Raw genomic sequence first — 18940 nt, forward strand, 5'->3', positions numbered from 1 at the left:
TTATATAGATTTTGAAATATTTTTGTCTCTTTAGGGAATTATGGGTGGTCTACTTATTAGCAATTGTATAGCAACAGGTAAAAAACAATATTTGTTGACTAGATGTCCTGCTGAAGAGGGAAAGTAACTCATTTTGTAGTAATGAAATAGCTGATGGTTAGCTTGCTAACGTTTTTATATCAGTGTTTCGTTAACACACTAAGTACATTGCAGTGGTTGTAAGAACCTTGACTTTATTCACAACAGGTATATTGAGATGCAAAGCCAGGTGGTCCTTGGTGACTGTTAGTGAACAAGTTGTGATGTTCAAGGATGCTCAGGGATTCCTCCTGCCCACCTTCCCCACCTGCCAGCCTAACTGCTACAAGTTTCTGGCACGACTTCACAGTTTCTACTTAGACATGAAGAAAAACCCGAGTGTAAATCTGGTAATAGCTAGTATGGGGCTCAACGAAACAGAACTGCTGAGCCAGTTAGTATTGGTACTTGTATGTTATAAATTCCAGTTGTCATCTATTTGCCTGCTGGGCACTCACATTTAAACAAGGCATGTAGAGTTTAAAATACATGTTTGATTTTTTTTTTTCTTTTGAGTCCAGCATTTAAGTTTGTAAGTCTTGGGAGAGGTGGGTGGTTTTTTGTTGTGGTTTTGTGTGGTTTTTTTTTAATCTGCTATGTATGTCTCTCCACATGCTAAGCATCCTACATCTTCACCTGGTGGTGGGCTGCAGGGAGGAGGATTTGCCCTGTTTGTAGGGTGGGGTGCTGCAGGGAGGATGTTCTGGCCAGCCCTGGGGCTTGGTGGCATGACGGCAAACGTCTGCGGTGAGGAAGCTCCAGTCAAAGTGGTTCCAGTGCCGGTTTGTGTCTGAATAGTCCCCAGGCATGGGTTTCAAGATCCAGATGAGGCTTTCTTTAATCTTGCTGTAGCGAATGGCTGTAAACATTTCTGTAGCTGTTCAGGCTCAAGTCAAGCTCGTTAAGGCAATGTGAAATCCAGGGTCAAAAGGTGAAATGCTGCTAAATTTAAGATTCAAGTTTATGCACATGAGTAAATGGTTACTTGGATCGTTTCCATTTCAGACGCACTAAGTAAGGTATGGCTCTTCCAGCATCCGTCTCCCCCCGCAGCTGGGTACTGTAGTCATATCACAGGAGTGATGAACTGAAAAGGTCCTCCCCAAACATGTTTTCCCAAGTATATGAGCCTAACTGCTCTTGTGCATCCAGGCTTGTATCTATAAATGTTTGGATATGGCTCTGTAGGTTCACTTCATCATCCCTTATACAGGATTAAACAGTGTATTCTCCTGTAAGTTTGTTCCTACCACTTGTCTTCAAACAGTGGAAAAAGTAGTACCAGCAGAAAAGTAGCACTGTAGGGAACCTTTTTCCACACAGGTACTGTGTTCTTTCCCCCAGCATGGTGGTGGGATGATGATGCTGTTGATCCTTTCTGAAGGGTTTGAAAAAAAGACCATCTGTCTTCTAAACAGCTCGTGACGCTCTCGGTTCGATAATTGCAGGTTGTCTATACAGCTCCCAGACATGTTTAAATCATACGGTCATACCAGGTATAACTCTTCCATTTCTGCTTCCAAGCTGGCGTCTGGTTTGTTTGTCGCTGAGTAAATGTGGTGACGGGACAGAGATGTCTGAATTTAGCAGAAGGGGCGGTTACCTGTTGCAGTGACCCACCGCTGAGGAGGCACATATGAGGAAGACTCAGCAAATGCAGGAGTCTGAGACTGGTGCATCCTCCCTGGCTTCGTGGTAATTGTTGCTGCCCTGTTGATTCCCCGCAGCTGCCGTAGGCGATGCCAGGCACGAGCTCAACATAAGATCTTTCTTCTGTCTCTGGGATCTGGTAGCCAACACCGGGAGGAAGAATTGATGTGAAACAGCATGCTGGCTATGAATTAAAGCATTGGCTCTGGCTCTTCTCCAGCAGTGTTAACTTTCCCAGTATATCCTTCTCTCAGAAGATATTTCAGATTCCTTTTCTTTTTTTTTTTTATTGATACCTTTCACTTGCTGCTCATCTTTTTCTACTATTTCTTAGCACCATTTGATTATATTGTGCTCATCTAGTGTCTCTCTTTAAAATAAAATTAGTATTAAAAAGTAAGCTTTGCTTTTGTGAGAGTATCTTTTCCCTTTTCAGTAGGAATTTGCAGAGAAATGTACTCTTGATTTTTTTTTTTTTTTTTTTAACAGAGCTTTCTGCAAAACTGTTGGTGGTAAGTCATATACCACTCAATTTAAAGGAATTTTTCAAGTGAGATTTCGTGAAATAACTTCTCAGGCTCATCTGCTGCTTTTGTACCATTCTGTCCTAAAAGAGCAAATTTGATTCCTATGCTTCTTCATTTGCCATTTTTCTTCATTTATTTTTTTCCCACTTACTACTAAGAATTAAATAAACTGCATATACTTGGTTATTGCTATCAAACTGGGATCTAAAGTGTGTTTGACATTCAGTAGTTCCAGAAGCAGAATTAGATCCAGGCTTCATGCTGGATGAACAACAAGCTTTTGCCGGGCACTAATATCTGATACTGAATGACAGTGGTTGAAATTGCTAAACGGGGGGCGGTGGGCAGGGAATCAACAACTCCATGGAACTGATGTGAAGGGCTTGGTTGGTTAAGCTGTTACCTTAGGTTAATGTCACGAAGAGCAGGTTGGAGTTACGAGATGTTGGTTTTGTTGTTCTCCCCAAAAATATTCCTCAGGGAGTTCACTTTCCTTGAACACCTGAAAAAACAGGCTGGCAACCCTAGCTTTTTCCAATGGCAATGGGGCCACCAAGGTGACACGTGCTCCTGATGAGCTGGAGCTGGGTGGGAATATGTGTATCACCCAAGCCATGGAACCAGCAAATACAGGGACATTGTCTCCTTGCAGAGACTTTGGCTGACTGAAAGCTGAGTAGGTGCTGCTCTGCTGCCATAAGTCAGACATGAAGATTTCTTCTCTCTGATTTCCCCTTGAGCCTTTTGGCAAAAATGAAACTGGAAGGAAAAATTCTAGAATTCATATAGTGGCATAGTTACATGTCATGTATGTAATACATGTTTGGTACAAATACAGCTGTAATTAAATTTTTCTGGAGAATACATATAAGTTGTGCATGTGATGGGAACACACTATGTTAGGTGGGCAGCTAACATTATATGGGCAGGCTGTGTCCTGAAAAGCTGAAATTCTCCTCTGGCACTAGGAATCTAACTTTGACTAGATATTCATGGTAACTGAGTTGCAATACCATGATGAGAATTGGCCAGTGGGAAACAACTTAGCTTTTAAAATGTTGCAACCTAAACTTTGATTTAGTATATTGCATTAAAAGTGAGCATGACTTGTATTTGATACATCCTCTTTTTAATTAGTACTCTGCAAAGAAAAGTTCTTACAGTCCCTCTAGTGTGTGTGTACTTCCCCAGCGCTTTTCCTACAAGCATTGCAGCTCATAGGTGTGCAGGACAGTTTACCTTGGAAGGGACCTGGAGATCACCCAATGCAGGGTTGACTTAAAAAGGTTCTTTATGGTATTGTTCAGTCAAGCCTACACTGGCATGGAGCAGTCTAGCTCTTCCCAATCATTACTCTACTCTAAAGGTTTAACTTAAAAGTTTTACTTGGGAAGCAAATATTGGAATTTTACATAAAACCCGCATGCACAAATACATACCCCTTCATGCTTATGTAATATATTACACTCAAGTGCATGGAGCAGGGAAATATGACTATGACCACGCTTGTGGAAATATTTGAATTTAGCTTACTTTACATAAACACTCTGGCCTTAAACCCACAGTGTAAGGTAACATAACAGTGCAGCAGTCCTGCCCTCAGGGCAAATGCTTGAAGGGACTTTTGGTGTTTCCACTTCAACCCTCTCAAGCAGGGGGCCCTAGCTTGGCCTTAAAATTTTTCTTGGAAATATTTTCTCAAAAGACTATTTTGTGAAAAACTGCATGTTAACAGGGATGAAACTCGTTACCCTCTGTTGCTACCCCGATAGTTCAGTGGGGGGGAGAGAGCTCCCGTGCTGGCTCTGGCTGGTTGGGTGGCCATCAGCAGGGCAGACCCACGTACTGCTGGAGTGCAACCCCAGTGCTTGAGACCTGTTACGTATGGGTATGCTTCTTGCTGAAACACTGTAGTGAAGCTGAAAAGCTGTTGGGAAATGTAGCCATGAAAAGCACGTGAAAAACCCAGTGCTAATCCAAATCATACAGTTAAGACTTCATCTAGCTATTGAGAAAACAGGAGCAATGACCAGTATGTGCCTGAAATGCTCCATTTCTTCCCCCACCCCACCTCCTGCTTCCCCATTTTGTTTATTCCTGCTCCTGGGATGCCTTCTGCTGTGTTATGGTCCAGGTGATTTAACACCCATAGTTCCTGAAGCTTTTGCATTGTTTGTATTTAAGTCGCACCCCGAGAAGCTCACAGGTATATGTTCTTGTACCTGATACTGTTTCACATAAATCTAGCTGCCAACCAAGAAGTGGAAAGTGTCCATCTGACCCTTGCATCTGATCCTGCATTTCACACCAAGGACCATTGGCAACAGCAAGATATTCTGGGACCAGGAAAGGATGTTAGTCTGGTGCGTCCTTCCCTTCACACACAAACCAACTTCAAAGGTCTTTACTGATGGAGAAGGTCCTGTGGACAGCCCTTCTGTGCACAGCCCCTTATAGCAACAGGCAGGGACCAAATGTGTTAAGTGGCTTAAGAGAAAAAAATGGTCACTAAACAGACAAAATGGCAGATAAAGAGAGAACAGTATTAAATAATGGATATACTTTGTTAATGAATTCAGAGACAGGCACTACTTTTGCAAAATGAATGTCAGTACACACATAACTTTATTTTCATGTTCATGGCAACTGAAATTCTGTGAATTTGAATTTCAAAATACAAAGAAACCCATTGTATGTAGTCTGATGTATTTCAATGTCACTAGTTTTTCTGTAGTTCAGCAGTAGCAATAACAAAGTATTCAGTCACTACGAAAAGCAGATCTGCTGATAATAAGCAACGGCGAGGTTCTCAACATAGAACATGCTTTAGCAAACGCAGGGATAAGCAGGGCAAGCCGCCTTATAAAGCTGCTGTGTCACAAAACTGCTCAGAGCAGATGCAAAGCCAGGAGTCCCTCACCTGCAATCGCATCTGCGTAGCAACAAGCGACACACCCAGCAATAACACTTGCCTTTTCAATATTTCCTTTTAAACCCTTCTGGATTAAGGCATTTGGCAGTTTCTGCAGCTCAACTGATGGCCAATAACTCAGTCCCTTTGGATTATGAGACAGCATCTGCATGCCAATGTAGATTATTTTTAACAAATCTTCTACTAAAAATGAACTGAAAGAACCAAAAATGTAATTGCTCAAGGGATTTTGCAGCTAGTTAACCAGATGGAGGGGAGGGGGAAGCTATGACAAAACAAGAGAGGGTCATTCCAGCTTTCCTTGAATTACTGAAGCTATCAAAACAATATAACAAATCCTGTGCACATGACAGTAGAAAAAAATTACAGGATGTTTGTCAGCTCTCAACTAACTGAGCTGGAATGGTGTTTTAGGGAAAGACCGATGGGTCAGATAAACAGTCCCAGCGCACACGGGCTGAAGGGACAATACAGAAAGTGCGTGGTGGGTATCAAGCAGTAGTTTGAAATTACTTATCAAACCTGTTGCTCAGGCACCTATATCCCATATGGGAGCTTCACGGGCAGACAGCTACTGCCGCGTTTAGTATCCCACACTGGACAGACAGGTCCAACGCAAACACAGTGATTGCAAGTAAGGCACGGTTATGGTTTTCCAAACTTCTCCAGGCAAGATGGAGGAAAAAAAACCTCATTTATTTTTCTTGAAGGAATGCTACTAGGAAAACTACGGCTGGAAACCACACTTGCTTTCTTCTGTAAGTCTTTGGATTTTTCTAGGCTATATTGCTCAGTGTGTGCAGGACTAAGTTACAACACAGTTATGTATATGAACAATGTGGTTGTATTTTGGGGCACAACTTAATAGAAAAATATCAGAAATCTCTCCCCCCAGTGTGAGAGCCATGCTTGAATTTTGCTTTCTACTGATCATGTTTGTCCTGCCCCAGTGTAATTAAAGCAGCTCCAGTCTAGGCTGTTATGAGTCCTATCGTCTAATCAGGTTAAAATATCAACTTGCTCTATTTTTTACAATCACAGCAATCCCCATGGTGCTGGGGGACCATGCCATGAATAGAACAGTTCTGAAATGCAGTCAACAGATATTTCCGTGCTACTACGCAGGGAAGGCACGGATAATTATTTTAATTGTCCCCAGTTTTCTCTTCTGTCCATAATTATAGTTTTGAGTTTATAAATAACGTAGCATAATTTTAAAACCCAAAACAAACCCCTCAATTACAACACAGGTCCTGAGATAATTAAGTCTCCAAATGTGGCTGTGTAGAAGGGAACCAAAACTACATTGCAGAAGCCCATAACATACAGATGTGCGTAAGCGGAGCAAAGCGACAGGATGGAAAAACGTCACCGGGAAAATAAACTCTTCTCATCATTATTTCACTGCTTTTTACCTAAAAATACAATGGCCTATTGTCTCAATTCAATCTATTGTTCTGTTGCATTTTTTTGTTATTGAAGGAACCAACAGTCAGTCAGCAAGAGCTTCCTGAGGAGGAGCAGCAGCTTGAAAAGCTAAATGCAGTATCCTATGCCTAAGGCTTGTTTTGCTGCAGATTTAGGAAAAAAACGGACAAGGTAAGTTGCCGAGGTAAATTAAAGCACACGTTTTGGGATTTAACTTGTCTGAATACCCCCTTCAGACAGCAAACACACTCCACTTTTACAAGTATTGTAAAAACGAAGCCGAACAAAGCTCTGCCCTGTTGCATCCTTGCTTGACGGACATTCCTCTGTTGTTACTGGGCGTTGCGTACTGCCAGGGACAGGACAAGAAAAACTCTCGGTCGGCAGCCAGCACAGCAGGAGGCTTCATTAGCCATGAGCAGGAGGAAAACAAGGCTTCAGAAGGAGCAGTGCCCTCTCTGAACAACCAGCTTCACCACAACAAGCACATTATCAGCTGGAGAGCCTGTAACATATGCTCGGCATAAACAGAGACCTATGGATATGGGACAGCTATGGCTTAAGTGTTTCAAAAGATCTTTGCCCAACAGGGAAACAAATTATATTTTAAAAACCTTTTACAAAATACATGCTCTGTTCTTTCTCTGCTTCATATCTTCCTTGCTTGAAGCTTGGCTGTTGTTCAAATGCATCCAGAGCAACGCTTGATGATAACTCAAAAATGTGCAGTTAATCTGTGTGTAGTTTCAGCTCCTGAATGCCAGGAGCGAAAGTGTATTTTTCAGAGAGAAATAGGCTTGATCACACGGTATTAGCATGTTTATGCAAGTTTTTAGATGGCTACAATAAGGAAAATACATCTGTAAACTCCTTTGAGAAAAGACAAAAAATGTAAGGTGAAAAATTTCCCTCTTTTCCAATGCTGTTTTATCCACAAACAAGCATAAGCCCCAGTAGAGAGCTTCCTGCACTACAGCAAGAAAAACTTTAGCTTCCTTTTTATTTTTTTTTTTTTAACCTTACAGCTATATTTCATTACAAAAAGTAGTTTGAAGAAAGAGTAAACTTTTGCTCTTTGGACTATCTTGACATTACTCCAGAGACACATAACAGGAATATTTCAGATTCATTTTTGTCTCCTACTCTCAGGAAACAGGAAAATTGCAGTTCTTAATTTCCAGGCTTCTGAAATGAGAAAGATAAAGAATTTATATGTTGAAACAAGACATCTTTTCTTTAAAGAGGAAAAAAAAAAAAAGCATCACAACCTAAAAGCAGTGTTTTACTGAAATTGGATATTTTTGCCTTAACTAAACATTTTTTTTATTATGGTTATGCCACATGCACCTCCCATTTATTATCTGCGTGACCCTACTAGGTGAGAGACAACAATCTGTACTCATAGTCTAGTATGATACGGACTTTCGACTGTACATTATTGTAGTAATCGCTGCTGAATGGAACCCAATACTGTGGGGAATGCAACTAAAGGAAATCAGGTTTTTGTTTCATAGGATCAGTTTTGTGGATGCAAAGGAAAGGTCTTCAAACACCATCTATCCATATCTGAATGAATGAAGATGAAGATATCTCACAAATAGTTTGCAATTTTAGGACATCCGTTTTTGTGTCCTCCCCTCATGGGCTTCTTCATGGCTGTGAAGATGGTCACATTGAGAGCTCTGGGATTCCCCTCACAGTCAGAAAAGCTCTGAGGGTGGCAAAATACCCGTGCTGTGTGTTACAATCATTCTGATGCTCTGCCAGTTTTGAAGAGCAGGCAAGTGCAAGAATATATCTGCAACTGTGGACAGCTGTGGCCTTACTAAGTCACAACCAACAGAGGCAAACACCCCCACCATCGACCCAGATACCCAAAGCCAAACTGGCACCGTAAGAGCAGGCACCTGCTGCCAATGATTAATTTAGAGGGATCCTTAGAGCTCACAAGGGTCCTTAACAGACTTGACTTTTGCAGAGTGGGTCAGGCTCATAATTTCCCCTCCCTATGCAAATAATACTTTTATTTTTTTTAAAAAAAATTCTTCCTACTGGCAGACTTGTCTCCATGTAATTTTTATTCTGACTGGGGCAATCTAGACAGAGGTCCTAAGGAAACAATTTCACCTTTCTCAGTATATGAGCTGGGCAGTATAATCTTAATAGGGTAGCGGCTAGCGATGAAGAACTAGCCAGATTCCTTCAGGTTCATTTCCAGATATGTTTCAGTTTTTTAATAGAGCACATTGCTCCTACAGAGAGACTGTAATATTGTGTGCTCCATGTATTATTCCTATTTGTCCGCAGGAAAAAACAGAGCTGACCTTTTTTGATTTTGCTTATATGACTTTTTAGCGTATATTCTAATGACCAGTATTCTGCAAATTTTTGTGAGAACTATCCTCTGCTTCACTAACACAGTGAAGTGGTGGAGAAAAATCAAGAGAGGCTAATGACATCCAATGTTTCAGTTCAGTACGAGCCCCACACAGGACCCTTAGCAGCAGGAATTTTTGCCTGTATCTCTTTCACAAGTCTCATGAAGCTACTCATTGCAGAGGAGGATATAAACTGCACACTAAAACAACTGTTCTCAGCGCTGCACGCATGTTTATAATGAAACATCTGCAGCTCTTCCACAAATCTTTAAATATTTTTCAATTACCACATCTTAAAGATTTGATTCAGTCCTAATGAGTTGGCACAATATCATATTACTAGAAATTTTACATTGTACACTAGAATACTAAGAAAAGAATTCAAACCAAGTGGGGAAAAAAAAAAATCCCTCTATCTGCCGTCATAGAAACAAACCCACAAATACCTGAAAGCGCAGTATCAGCTACAATGTGCGTTCACTTCAGTGAATATATGAAAGTAAAGAATAATACTAAACTTCTCTGCAGAGAGTAGGGAGTAAAGGGTATATGGGAATATTGTTTCTCTCTTTATCCAAAATGAAAAATGTACAAATCTAGCATATGAACTGGATGAATTTTAGAGCTGATGAACACTGACTACCTTGTGTGGTGCTCACTGCGTAGTACAATACTCTCAAGGCATTTATTTAGATTGTTAGAGGTAGGAACACAGGTGAGTATGTGCCTATATTGATGAAAAATATATATTATCAAGCTGGTTTTTTTCTTTAAAAGGCTTAAACTTAGTGAATCATTCATCTGTCTGATGCCATCAATACCTCCATAATGAAATCAAAATGATTTATTAACAGTTTGATATATATACACTATTTCCTACCTGACTACTATGTTTTTGTGATTTTGTTAGCACTTCTTTTCACATCTGAGGAAACGCCATCACTGACTAAAAGCTGAGTTTAACATTTTAATTTCACATACAACTTCAAATGAAAGACCCTCACAGTTGGAATGGAGTATTTCATCTGCTTAATTATCATTGTTCTTCAAAACTCACCAATCCATGGTTTGGATGGATTTGTGTAAGACTAGGCAGTAAACACCCGATTAAGCAGGCCATGTGAATCTGCATATAGATTTTACATTAGCATTCTACAGTCATTTCAAATGATTCAGAAATAATCACATGACTGACACATGATGAATCAATATGTATGCATGAAGCCAGACATATAATGCATATCAGTAACAAAAATGGGATACATGCCAAGAAGTGGTATGCAAAAACACTACCCAGCAACAGAATAGTCAGTGATGGCTTGCATATAAGCTAGTAATTTCCTGTACATGCTGGTTAACTTTCAAGCTAACTGCTTTTTACTTGTCTTGACTGGTACACACAAAATGGCAGAATCTGCTCTCATCAGGTGTTATGTGAATGCTGTGACATTCAAGTATGGGCAGGTGAACAGTTAATTTGGTCTGAACAGTAGTCTCCTTGGGTTGTGCAAACCTCTCTCCTCCTCCAAACAATCCGTCAAAACACAGAAAGAGAAAATGAAAGCTGGTTCTCTCAAACCAGAGTAGGCAAGATTGCTAGAGCAGGGCTGAAGTGCCTGGGCATATCCACCTCAAAGCTGTGGTTCATCTGGGGTCCCATCACAGTCCTATTAGCTTACAGTAATATTGCTGTTCTGTGTCAGAGTAACCGTTTTACCCTCCAGACCCATTTATTGGGGGAAGAGAGAGATTTAAGTAATGAGAGGACAGAGTCTCAGACACACATGGTTTGTTACATTTTTCATAACAACTTGGATTTTTAAAGTGAGGAACATGTACTACACAAAATTAAAGCAGGACACCAAGAAGATTAAGTGCTTGGAGAAAGGGAGGAGGTGGCGGGGAAACTGCAGCCTTCATGGAAAAGGGAGAGAACCCAGCATGAAAATAGGACAAGCTAAGAGGACAGATTTGTGTTCCTGAAATACTTATTACCATTTGAGAGAGCTGACAGCAATCAGGAAAAAAAAAAAAACAAACCCATGAAAAAACAAAGCAAAGCTCATGAACAAGCCAAGAAACATCTCCCCTGATATCTAGGTAATGACAGAAACACGCTGCCACATGAGAGTAGTATCAAAGATGAACTAGATTATTTCTTTTGAGGCGACTGACACGACATCATTTCTTCAGACTGACAAGAGCGGTACAATTGCAGAGCCGACTCCTCCTCATGCCAAACTGACAGAGCCAGGAAATCCAAAAAGCACCTTCAATGTGCACCATCAATGTACATCAGCAAAGCGCCGGTCACCATTCAGCAAACAAGAAACCCATGTGATGAAGTGCACATTATGAAATATTGCCCCAAATCCTCCCAATTTGTGCAATGAAACTAGGGCCTAGGTAAAAAACTCCTGACAACTTTTTTTTTATGTACATACTAGAGACAAACATCCTCCTCCAAGCTGGAACAGGAAAATAAAGGCTGTTGACCTACCTGAATTTGGACGTCACTCTCAAAACAATCCTTTCACTTGCTCTGTGACGGGGTCGAGGTCAATGTCATAGAAGCACGGTCTCGTGGGCAGTCCTGGCATGGTGCTCATCTGTGGGAACAATAAACCAAAGTTATATTCCTGCACCTGTAAGCAGCTAATCACTCCACCCATGTAAACCTTAGATTAAGAGAAAGGCTGGATTGTTCATCATGGACTCTACCACAGCTGTGATCTTTACCACATTTTTTTTTGTTTCTGTTAAAAATGTCAAGCTTGGTACTTTTTTTCTATTCATTTTTAAAAGACAGGAAAAAATAATAAAAGCCACAAAATACAGGCTAGCACAACAACCTAAGAAAAAACTCCTTAACAAAATGAAGACACTTTGGGACTTATTTGTTGCTCAGAATATTTAGCCAGAACATTTATCCATTTATATCTACTGGGAAAAAAAAAATCACACAGCAAAGGGCAAGGACATAATTGCCTGAATTCACCTAGTTATATGAATGTGTTGAACTCAGACCTCTCCCACAGAAAAACAGAATATAGGAGCAGAATTAATAGCAACACTTTCATGACTGATTACTTAACGTAAGGAACAAATTGAAATAGTTCAACTAAACATACATGGATTACAGCTGAATCCTAATTTAGTAGTTAGAATTAGCAGGTTGAGATATGAAGCTAAAGCAACCCAATTATCTCAAACTATGCATAATTAAGATCCTGATCTAGCATAAGACACCAGCATCTGCATACTTTTAAGCATGGAAATAGTTTCATGGACTTAAATTACACAGTTAACTACAGCTCTACTCGTGCTACCTATACTATTATTTACAACTGGCACTTTAGCAGCACTTAAAGACACACGGGTGACATGGAAATCTTGAGGTGCTGGTCCATGATAGCTTAAGCCACTTTAAATCAGAGGTATCCCAGCTTCTCACCACCCCTGCCTCAGGACTCCCCCCTTCTCCCTTACAAAGGAGATGTCTGGAGAGCAGGTTGAGCAGAATAATGCTATTTTTTTTGATCTGCTTCATCTTCTGCTGTTTCAGCACTTAAGCCAGGAGGGACTTCCCCGGCCCCAGTGCCAGCACTGGCACAGGGCAAAGAGGGGCCTGTGGGGCAGCTTTAGGGCAGGACCAGTCTGGATTAACCTGAACCACTTCAGATTCATACCCTAAGTCTCCCTAAGATGACAGTTAGAAGCCCTGAATATCTCACTGTATTTCCACTAATTCAAGGCACTCTAAAAATAGCATTTGGGCTTAAGGACTCCATAAACCCTTTTGATATCTTAACCTCAGAGGTGGAGAATGGCCTTGCTATATTAGGCCCTATATTAATACCCAAAGAGATGAAAGACATTACAATCTCTGGAAACAAACCTGGAGTTCAGCTTAGCTCAACTATTTGTCGGCTAAGAGCCTTTAAGCATTAAATCTTATTTAACAGATGCTAGATTTTGAGGAATAAAATTTTAGCTGGGGCAAGTTAAAGTCTCATTAAAGTTGGTGGTTAATCTGACCCCAGGAGGTGACCTTCAAATGTGGATGTGTAGGGGGGGAAAAAAAAAACAAAACCACAATGGCTTGAGTACCAGACACGATAACCAAAGGGAGGAGTCAGATTAGAGGATGTTTTCATGATGTGTGCTGAAACCTGTTCCTGAAAGGGGATAGTTTCACCCCGTGAGCCCCTGGGATAATTCCCCCTTGGACCTGGCTCTGCGACTCACCTTACTGCAACCAACCTCATTCAACACACTGAACTGATGAAAAGACATGTTTTTGTGGCCAGGGTTGGTTGGCTGATGAATTAAATCTGCTTACTGCGTGACCAGATCACCACCAGGCCATGGGCTGCAGGGGAATGAACGTCCAGAGCACGCCATCCATGGCCAGCCATAACCTCCCAGTAGACAGCACAGGGCCGGGAGGCTTCCTCCCTCCATCCTCCCTAATTCCCTAAGGAGCACAGCTCAGCTACGGTGTTTTCTCTGGCTAAAGGCAAGCTCTAACAGGCTAATTGGCCTCAAAAGAGGAAAAAACCATGACTACCATCCTAGCTTCTCCAGAAAGCCAGATTTACAGGCCCCCCTGGGGCTGGAGCAGGCTGTATTTCTTTATAAGTCAACCTGTTCTGCTGCATATTCAGCGACTGAATTAGTTAGCATCTCCCTCATGCTTCAGCTTTGCTCCGAACGCTTGTGTAATGTTTCCATCATGGGGATACAAACTGTAAGACCTCTCCACCACAGTCCCATTTACTCCAGAGAGCTCTGCTGCCATTTCAGAGGTTAATTCCACGCTGGGAAGGAGGAAAGGAGCTCGGGGAGCTCAGCTATGGTGCAGCCATCATCTCACTTGAGATCGAGCTCTGCGAAAAAACAATGCAACAAGCTCTTCTAGTGGACTCAGTACATTTTCCCTGTTTTTAAATATAGTCCTTCCTGATCTTTTGTTATTGCAAGCAGTAGGATTAAAAGACAAAACTGTCAGTTAGCATTGAACAATCCTTGCCACTGATTGCATGACATCATTTTATTGGCTGACATTGTCTTGGCATCTTAGCTAAGTACTAAAACACCTTGTTACTATTCTTTATCTGTTGGCTATACTAGACAGACTACTACATCATCACAGTTACTGAATTATTTTCTGTGTCAGATTCATCCCAGTTTCTGAGTTAATGCTTGACAAGAAACTGCCTTAAAGAATTACATTTCACTGGGAAGGGAATGAAAAAATTGCCAAAGACAACTTTCTGGTTACTTTGTGTATGGCAATTCTACATCTGAAAGTAAACTCCCAAATTCTGGGTTCCCCTTTTTTATTTTTTTGATTTTTTAAAAATATATTTACAAGCTTGACCAGTTTTCATTTCCCCTGTAAAATAAAAACAAGAATCAGTTTAGGGGAGTTTTTCCTAATTTTTTTAAAAAGAGATGTTAAAAAAGGGTCCCACATGTGTCCTTTGTGGTTTTTTTTTTTTTTCATAGGCCCAGTTCTACACCGGTGTAACTCCACTGTATTAACTAATGGAAATCTATTACATCTATAAAATGTGAATATCAAACCAGTTTATTGCCAGTTCAGGGAATACAACTATTCTCATATTGAAAATTTAAGTCAACAAAAGGGAATGAGTTCATCTGAATTAAAATTACTGTTGCACAAAATGAAGTACAAGGCAAAAAAACCCACAGAGGAAACACTTTGGGATGAATACCTATGTGAATTGCAGAGCAAAAATAAAATACGTCCTGTCATTTATCCCGTGGCCCAGACTTCCAAACAGGCAAAGCCGTGTAGATTTACGATCATTTCTCTCTGCTCTCATTATTTGGACACACAGATGTAACGCACAGCAGAATCCATCCCTTTTTCATTACTTCAAGGTCAATAGGAGGAGATGGCTGGCTGGCTGGTTGGCTGAGATTACTACCGATTATTCCCTCACCAGCCCTCCATTTCTTTCCTGCAGCCAAAACCACAGGAGAGAAAAGAGGGCTCCCTTGGCTGCGAGGCTGAATCAAGGCTTTCCACATGGCTGCAGGCTCAGAATGATCCTCCTCCCTCTCGCTGTTTTGCACAATGTTGAATGAGGGCATAAACGAGGGGACTCACAGGCTGGCCTTAACCGCAGCAGGCACAATGCAGAAGCATCCCTTTCTCTGCCCTAAGTAACCAAAGCCTAGATTTTTGTGTGCAGAGGGGGGGATGCTAACCTATCCCCGGGCTGCAGCACATACTGTACCTGCACAGTGGCTGGTAGACTACCTCCACCTCTCCGAGGCTTTCTGAGATGACTATGTACTAAAATTCTTTCATTTCTAAAACTTGAAAAAAGAAGAATGAGCAATGAAAGAGAAAATACGCCTAAATCACCAGTAATTAGCAGCTATGTACAACATGAAAAAAACTACAGAAATTTACAGTCATACAGCAGTTTGCCAGGCATGTCATACAATATATACCCTCTATATATTGCATGGAGATCAGCACAACTCTCCACTCTATATAAAGACATTTGGGTTGCAGATTGGTAGCTACACAACATCGCACAGCGTGGCTGTGAGAAAAAAGCAGGGTAAGAAACAGTGAATGACAACACATTATCTACTTACAGCCACAAACTGAATTCAGGTAGCTGAAATAATCAGTACTTAATTTGACCAAAACTGTTACTATCACACTTCCCCTGGGAGAAGGAATATGTAAGGCATAAATGCTGCATCTCAAGATTCAATGCAATTCATATGAATGCTTTATGCGGGGGGGGGGGGGGGGGGGGGGGTATGAAGAATTCATCCAGCTCCTGCCCAAAATATATCATTTAGGAATTAATAGAGACTAGTTTTGTAGGAACTCACTGAAATCAATCATTTTCTTCACAAATTGTGCAACTGTCTACACATCCATGACAGCAAACCAATGGCAAAAAGACAATAAGAAAAATACAATGCCTATTTATTACTATGGCACTCTCACGTTTAGGGGACAAAAGCAGCAAGTCTTACAGCCAGCTATCCTGACAATCATTTATGCTCCTGGAAATGCACAACTGGTGGAAGACAAAATATGATTTTAGTTAAGAAAGCCTGCAGGCTACTGTTATTTATACTAGGCATTTATGTAATGTAAGTAAACAGAGGTTTACTTACATGACTAAACAAAAAAACCCATAACTAAACAAAAAAAACCATAAGGAGCTTCCTTACAAAAGGAGGATGCCAGTTATTTTTCAGGAAGCTATATGAAAGCGCTGTTCCACACCCTCTCCAAGAACACATCCACTATCACTGGAAGAGTGACTAAGTTGAGCTTCACTGGAGTTTCATTTAAATTACAGCTACATGTTGACTTGTAATTTTAGTTGGCTATAAGGTCTATGTAGCAGTTGCACAGTCAAGCACTAAGATCCTGCTAGCCAGGTTGGTTACCACAGAATCATAGAATGGTTTGGGTTGGAAGGGACCTCAAAGATCATCTAGTTCCAACCCTCCTGCTGCGGGCGGGGACACCCTCCACTAGACCAGGCTGCCCAAAGCCCCATCCAACCTGGCCTTGAACACTGCCAGGGATGGGGCAGCCACAGCTTCTCTGGGCAACCTGTTCCAGTGCCTCATCACCCTCACAGTGAAGAATTTTTTGCTTATATCTAATCTAAATATACGCTCTTTTAGTTTGAAGCCATTACCTCTTGTCCTGTTACTCCATACCCTTATGAACAGTCCCTCTCCAGCTCTCTCGTAGGCCCCTGTTAGGCACCTTTAGGTTATGGTCCCAAGAGGAATTATGCTACTTAGCTTCCTTTTTTTATAATACAAATGCCTATCAGTGCTTGACATATCCTGCCTTTTACTTCAAGCGCGTATACATACATACATACATATATTTTTTCATTTATCTACATGCAAAATCCTAATAGGACCTGAGATCACCTTATCTGGGTTAGCACAATGGCATGATTTACAAAACAGATGGTCCTGAGGACTACATCCAACTCATGGTTAGTGTCTTTTTCACCTATAAGATGTGTCTGTTTTACAGGAATAGCATGGTTTCTAAACAGAGAGAGAAAACCAGAGGAATCTCTACTTACACAAAGTAAGGAAAACAGATGACTAAAAGATACCAAAAAAAGCAGCAAACAGTTTATCGAGGAAAGCTCTGTTCTACAGCTTATAGAGTTAATGTTGCATTTGACAAGAAATGCAAGTAATTCACATTATCTAATTGTATGCTTTTGTTAATTAAACAAGTTAAGACAACCCACAACCATTTCAAACTTGAAATACTGCAGAAAACAGATGTTGTTTCTCAAGAGAATCTAGCATAGACATGACTGCGGATAACTCCTCAATAAAATCTGATGGGGAGAATTGCACATCCCGTACTCCCTCAGCAAGAAACAATACAAGAGGAAACTCAAGAGATTTATAAATAGCACTATAAACCTGCATGTATTATGTTCAACGTGCCAGAATTTGTTGGAATCCTGAGGCACGGCACGAAGGAGCTACGCTTCAGGGTTTCAATAACGTTTCCTAGGGTGAGTTAGAGCTCTGAGAGACAGATCCGCTATCGGAACTTTGCTCCCCTGCAGTGCATCTGTCAGTCTCAGAGTATGCGAAGCTGAAAGGAAGAGCTTTCCTCCCTTCTTCTGAAGAAATCCCTCCCGTCTCCAACCTTGCGTGCCTTTAGGCACTCTTTATCTCCAGTGTCAGATTACTCCTGCTGACACCTCAGGTACTGGTCAGCACTGGAAGCTGGCACCAGGGGAACTGCAATCCATGGGCTGGGAGACAGAGAGATTAACAGTCACCTCACTGCACTGCATGACTGGAGCAGTGAGTGCAGATATTATTGCTGGATGCCTTCAGGTCCCTGCATTCCCCATTTTAAACCTATGCTTGGAAATTTTTCATGAGACTATCCGTGCAATGAGGGTAGCGGGTAGGACTCCAGCACTCCGAAGCATGCGACTGTGCAAACACTTCCAGTGAGCAGTCACTTATTCCATCCTCAAAGTGGACTGTCCTGCACCACACAGAGGCACTCAGTGAGCACTGAAGAAGGGAAGCCAGTGCACAAAAATTAGGCAGCACATCCTAAGTATCTCCAGGATCAGTTCATAGTTTGTTCCACGGAACTGGAAAATTCCCCCACTCTGTGGAACTACAGAGCTCTATCACTTCAGAGGTAGCTCATGTTTTGAATGACAGAAGAAAAAAAAAATTACATTAAAATGATAGAAAAGAATAACTAAGAGAACAGCATTGTTTAATTAAAAGAAATACAACAGAATGAAATGGCCAAAACAAAAGATGCATAATATAGTCTACACCACCACCCCCCAACCCACACACAGACACATGTATTAGAGATGGGAACACCACCATAGCAAAGACTAACTCGTGCTCAAGTGACCTTTCACCATCTCTTAAAAGCAAACAAACCCCAAACTCTTGCATTAGGAAAAGCAGATCCACAATGGAGGCAAGTTGGGGCTTCCTTGGAAAAGTATCAACCTTTAAAAACAAACTAATAAATTCAGCCTTGTAAATGGCAATAATTTCTAAAAATCTACTTTAATAGCTACATAATGCTTAAGAAAATATTATCTCACTATTTTTCATTGCCTGAAAATAACAAGGATTTCTGAAAGCAGCTAAGCAGCAATTCTTAGTCAGTGTTTAAGTAACAGTTTACTTATGAAGTTTTAATGAAAATTTGCCAAACGTGATGATAGCCAGAGGAAATAGGGAGAGTGAAGCTCATATTTCCTTCTCAGGAAATCTTTAACAAAAAAAGATCTTGTTGCATGGTATAAGAACAACCACAGTAAGAAACTCAACACATTAGCAGCTTTCAAAATGATCAAAATAATGTTTGAAAAGATGCTGATGCTACCCAACATATGCTGTAGTAT

The 18940-nt window shown here is 41.0% G+C and overlaps 1 protein-coding gene across 2 annotated transcripts in view; it reads right to left on the reverse strand.

Moving 5' to 3' along the window:
• Positions 1-4847: 4847 nt before the first annotated feature.
• MTHFD1L (methylenetetrahydrofolate dehydrogenase (NADP+ dependent) 1 like) overlaps positions 4848-18940 on the reverse strand; it is a 158315-nt gene continuing 144222 nt past the window's right edge. For both annotated transcript variants that reach the window (XM_075748402.1, XM_075748403.1), the window contains exons 27-28: positions 11494-11602; positions 4848-7800 (exon numbers count right to left, since the gene is read on the reverse strand). In XM_075748402.1, coding sequence (XP_075604517.1) covers positions 11513-11602 — 90 coding nt within the window. In that variant the 3' untranslated portion in view covers positions 4848-7800; positions 11494-11512. The remainder of the gene's footprint in view (positions 7801-11493; positions 11603-18940) is intronic.

This window comes from Balearica regulorum, chromosome 3 (assembly GCF_011004875.1).
Source record: "Balearica regulorum gibbericeps isolate bBalReg1 chromosome 3, bBalReg1.pri, whole genome shotgun sequence".
In the NCBI taxonomy this organism is placed as follows: domain Eukaryota; kingdom Metazoa; phylum Chordata; class Aves; order Gruiformes; family Gruidae; genus Balearica; species Balearica regulorum.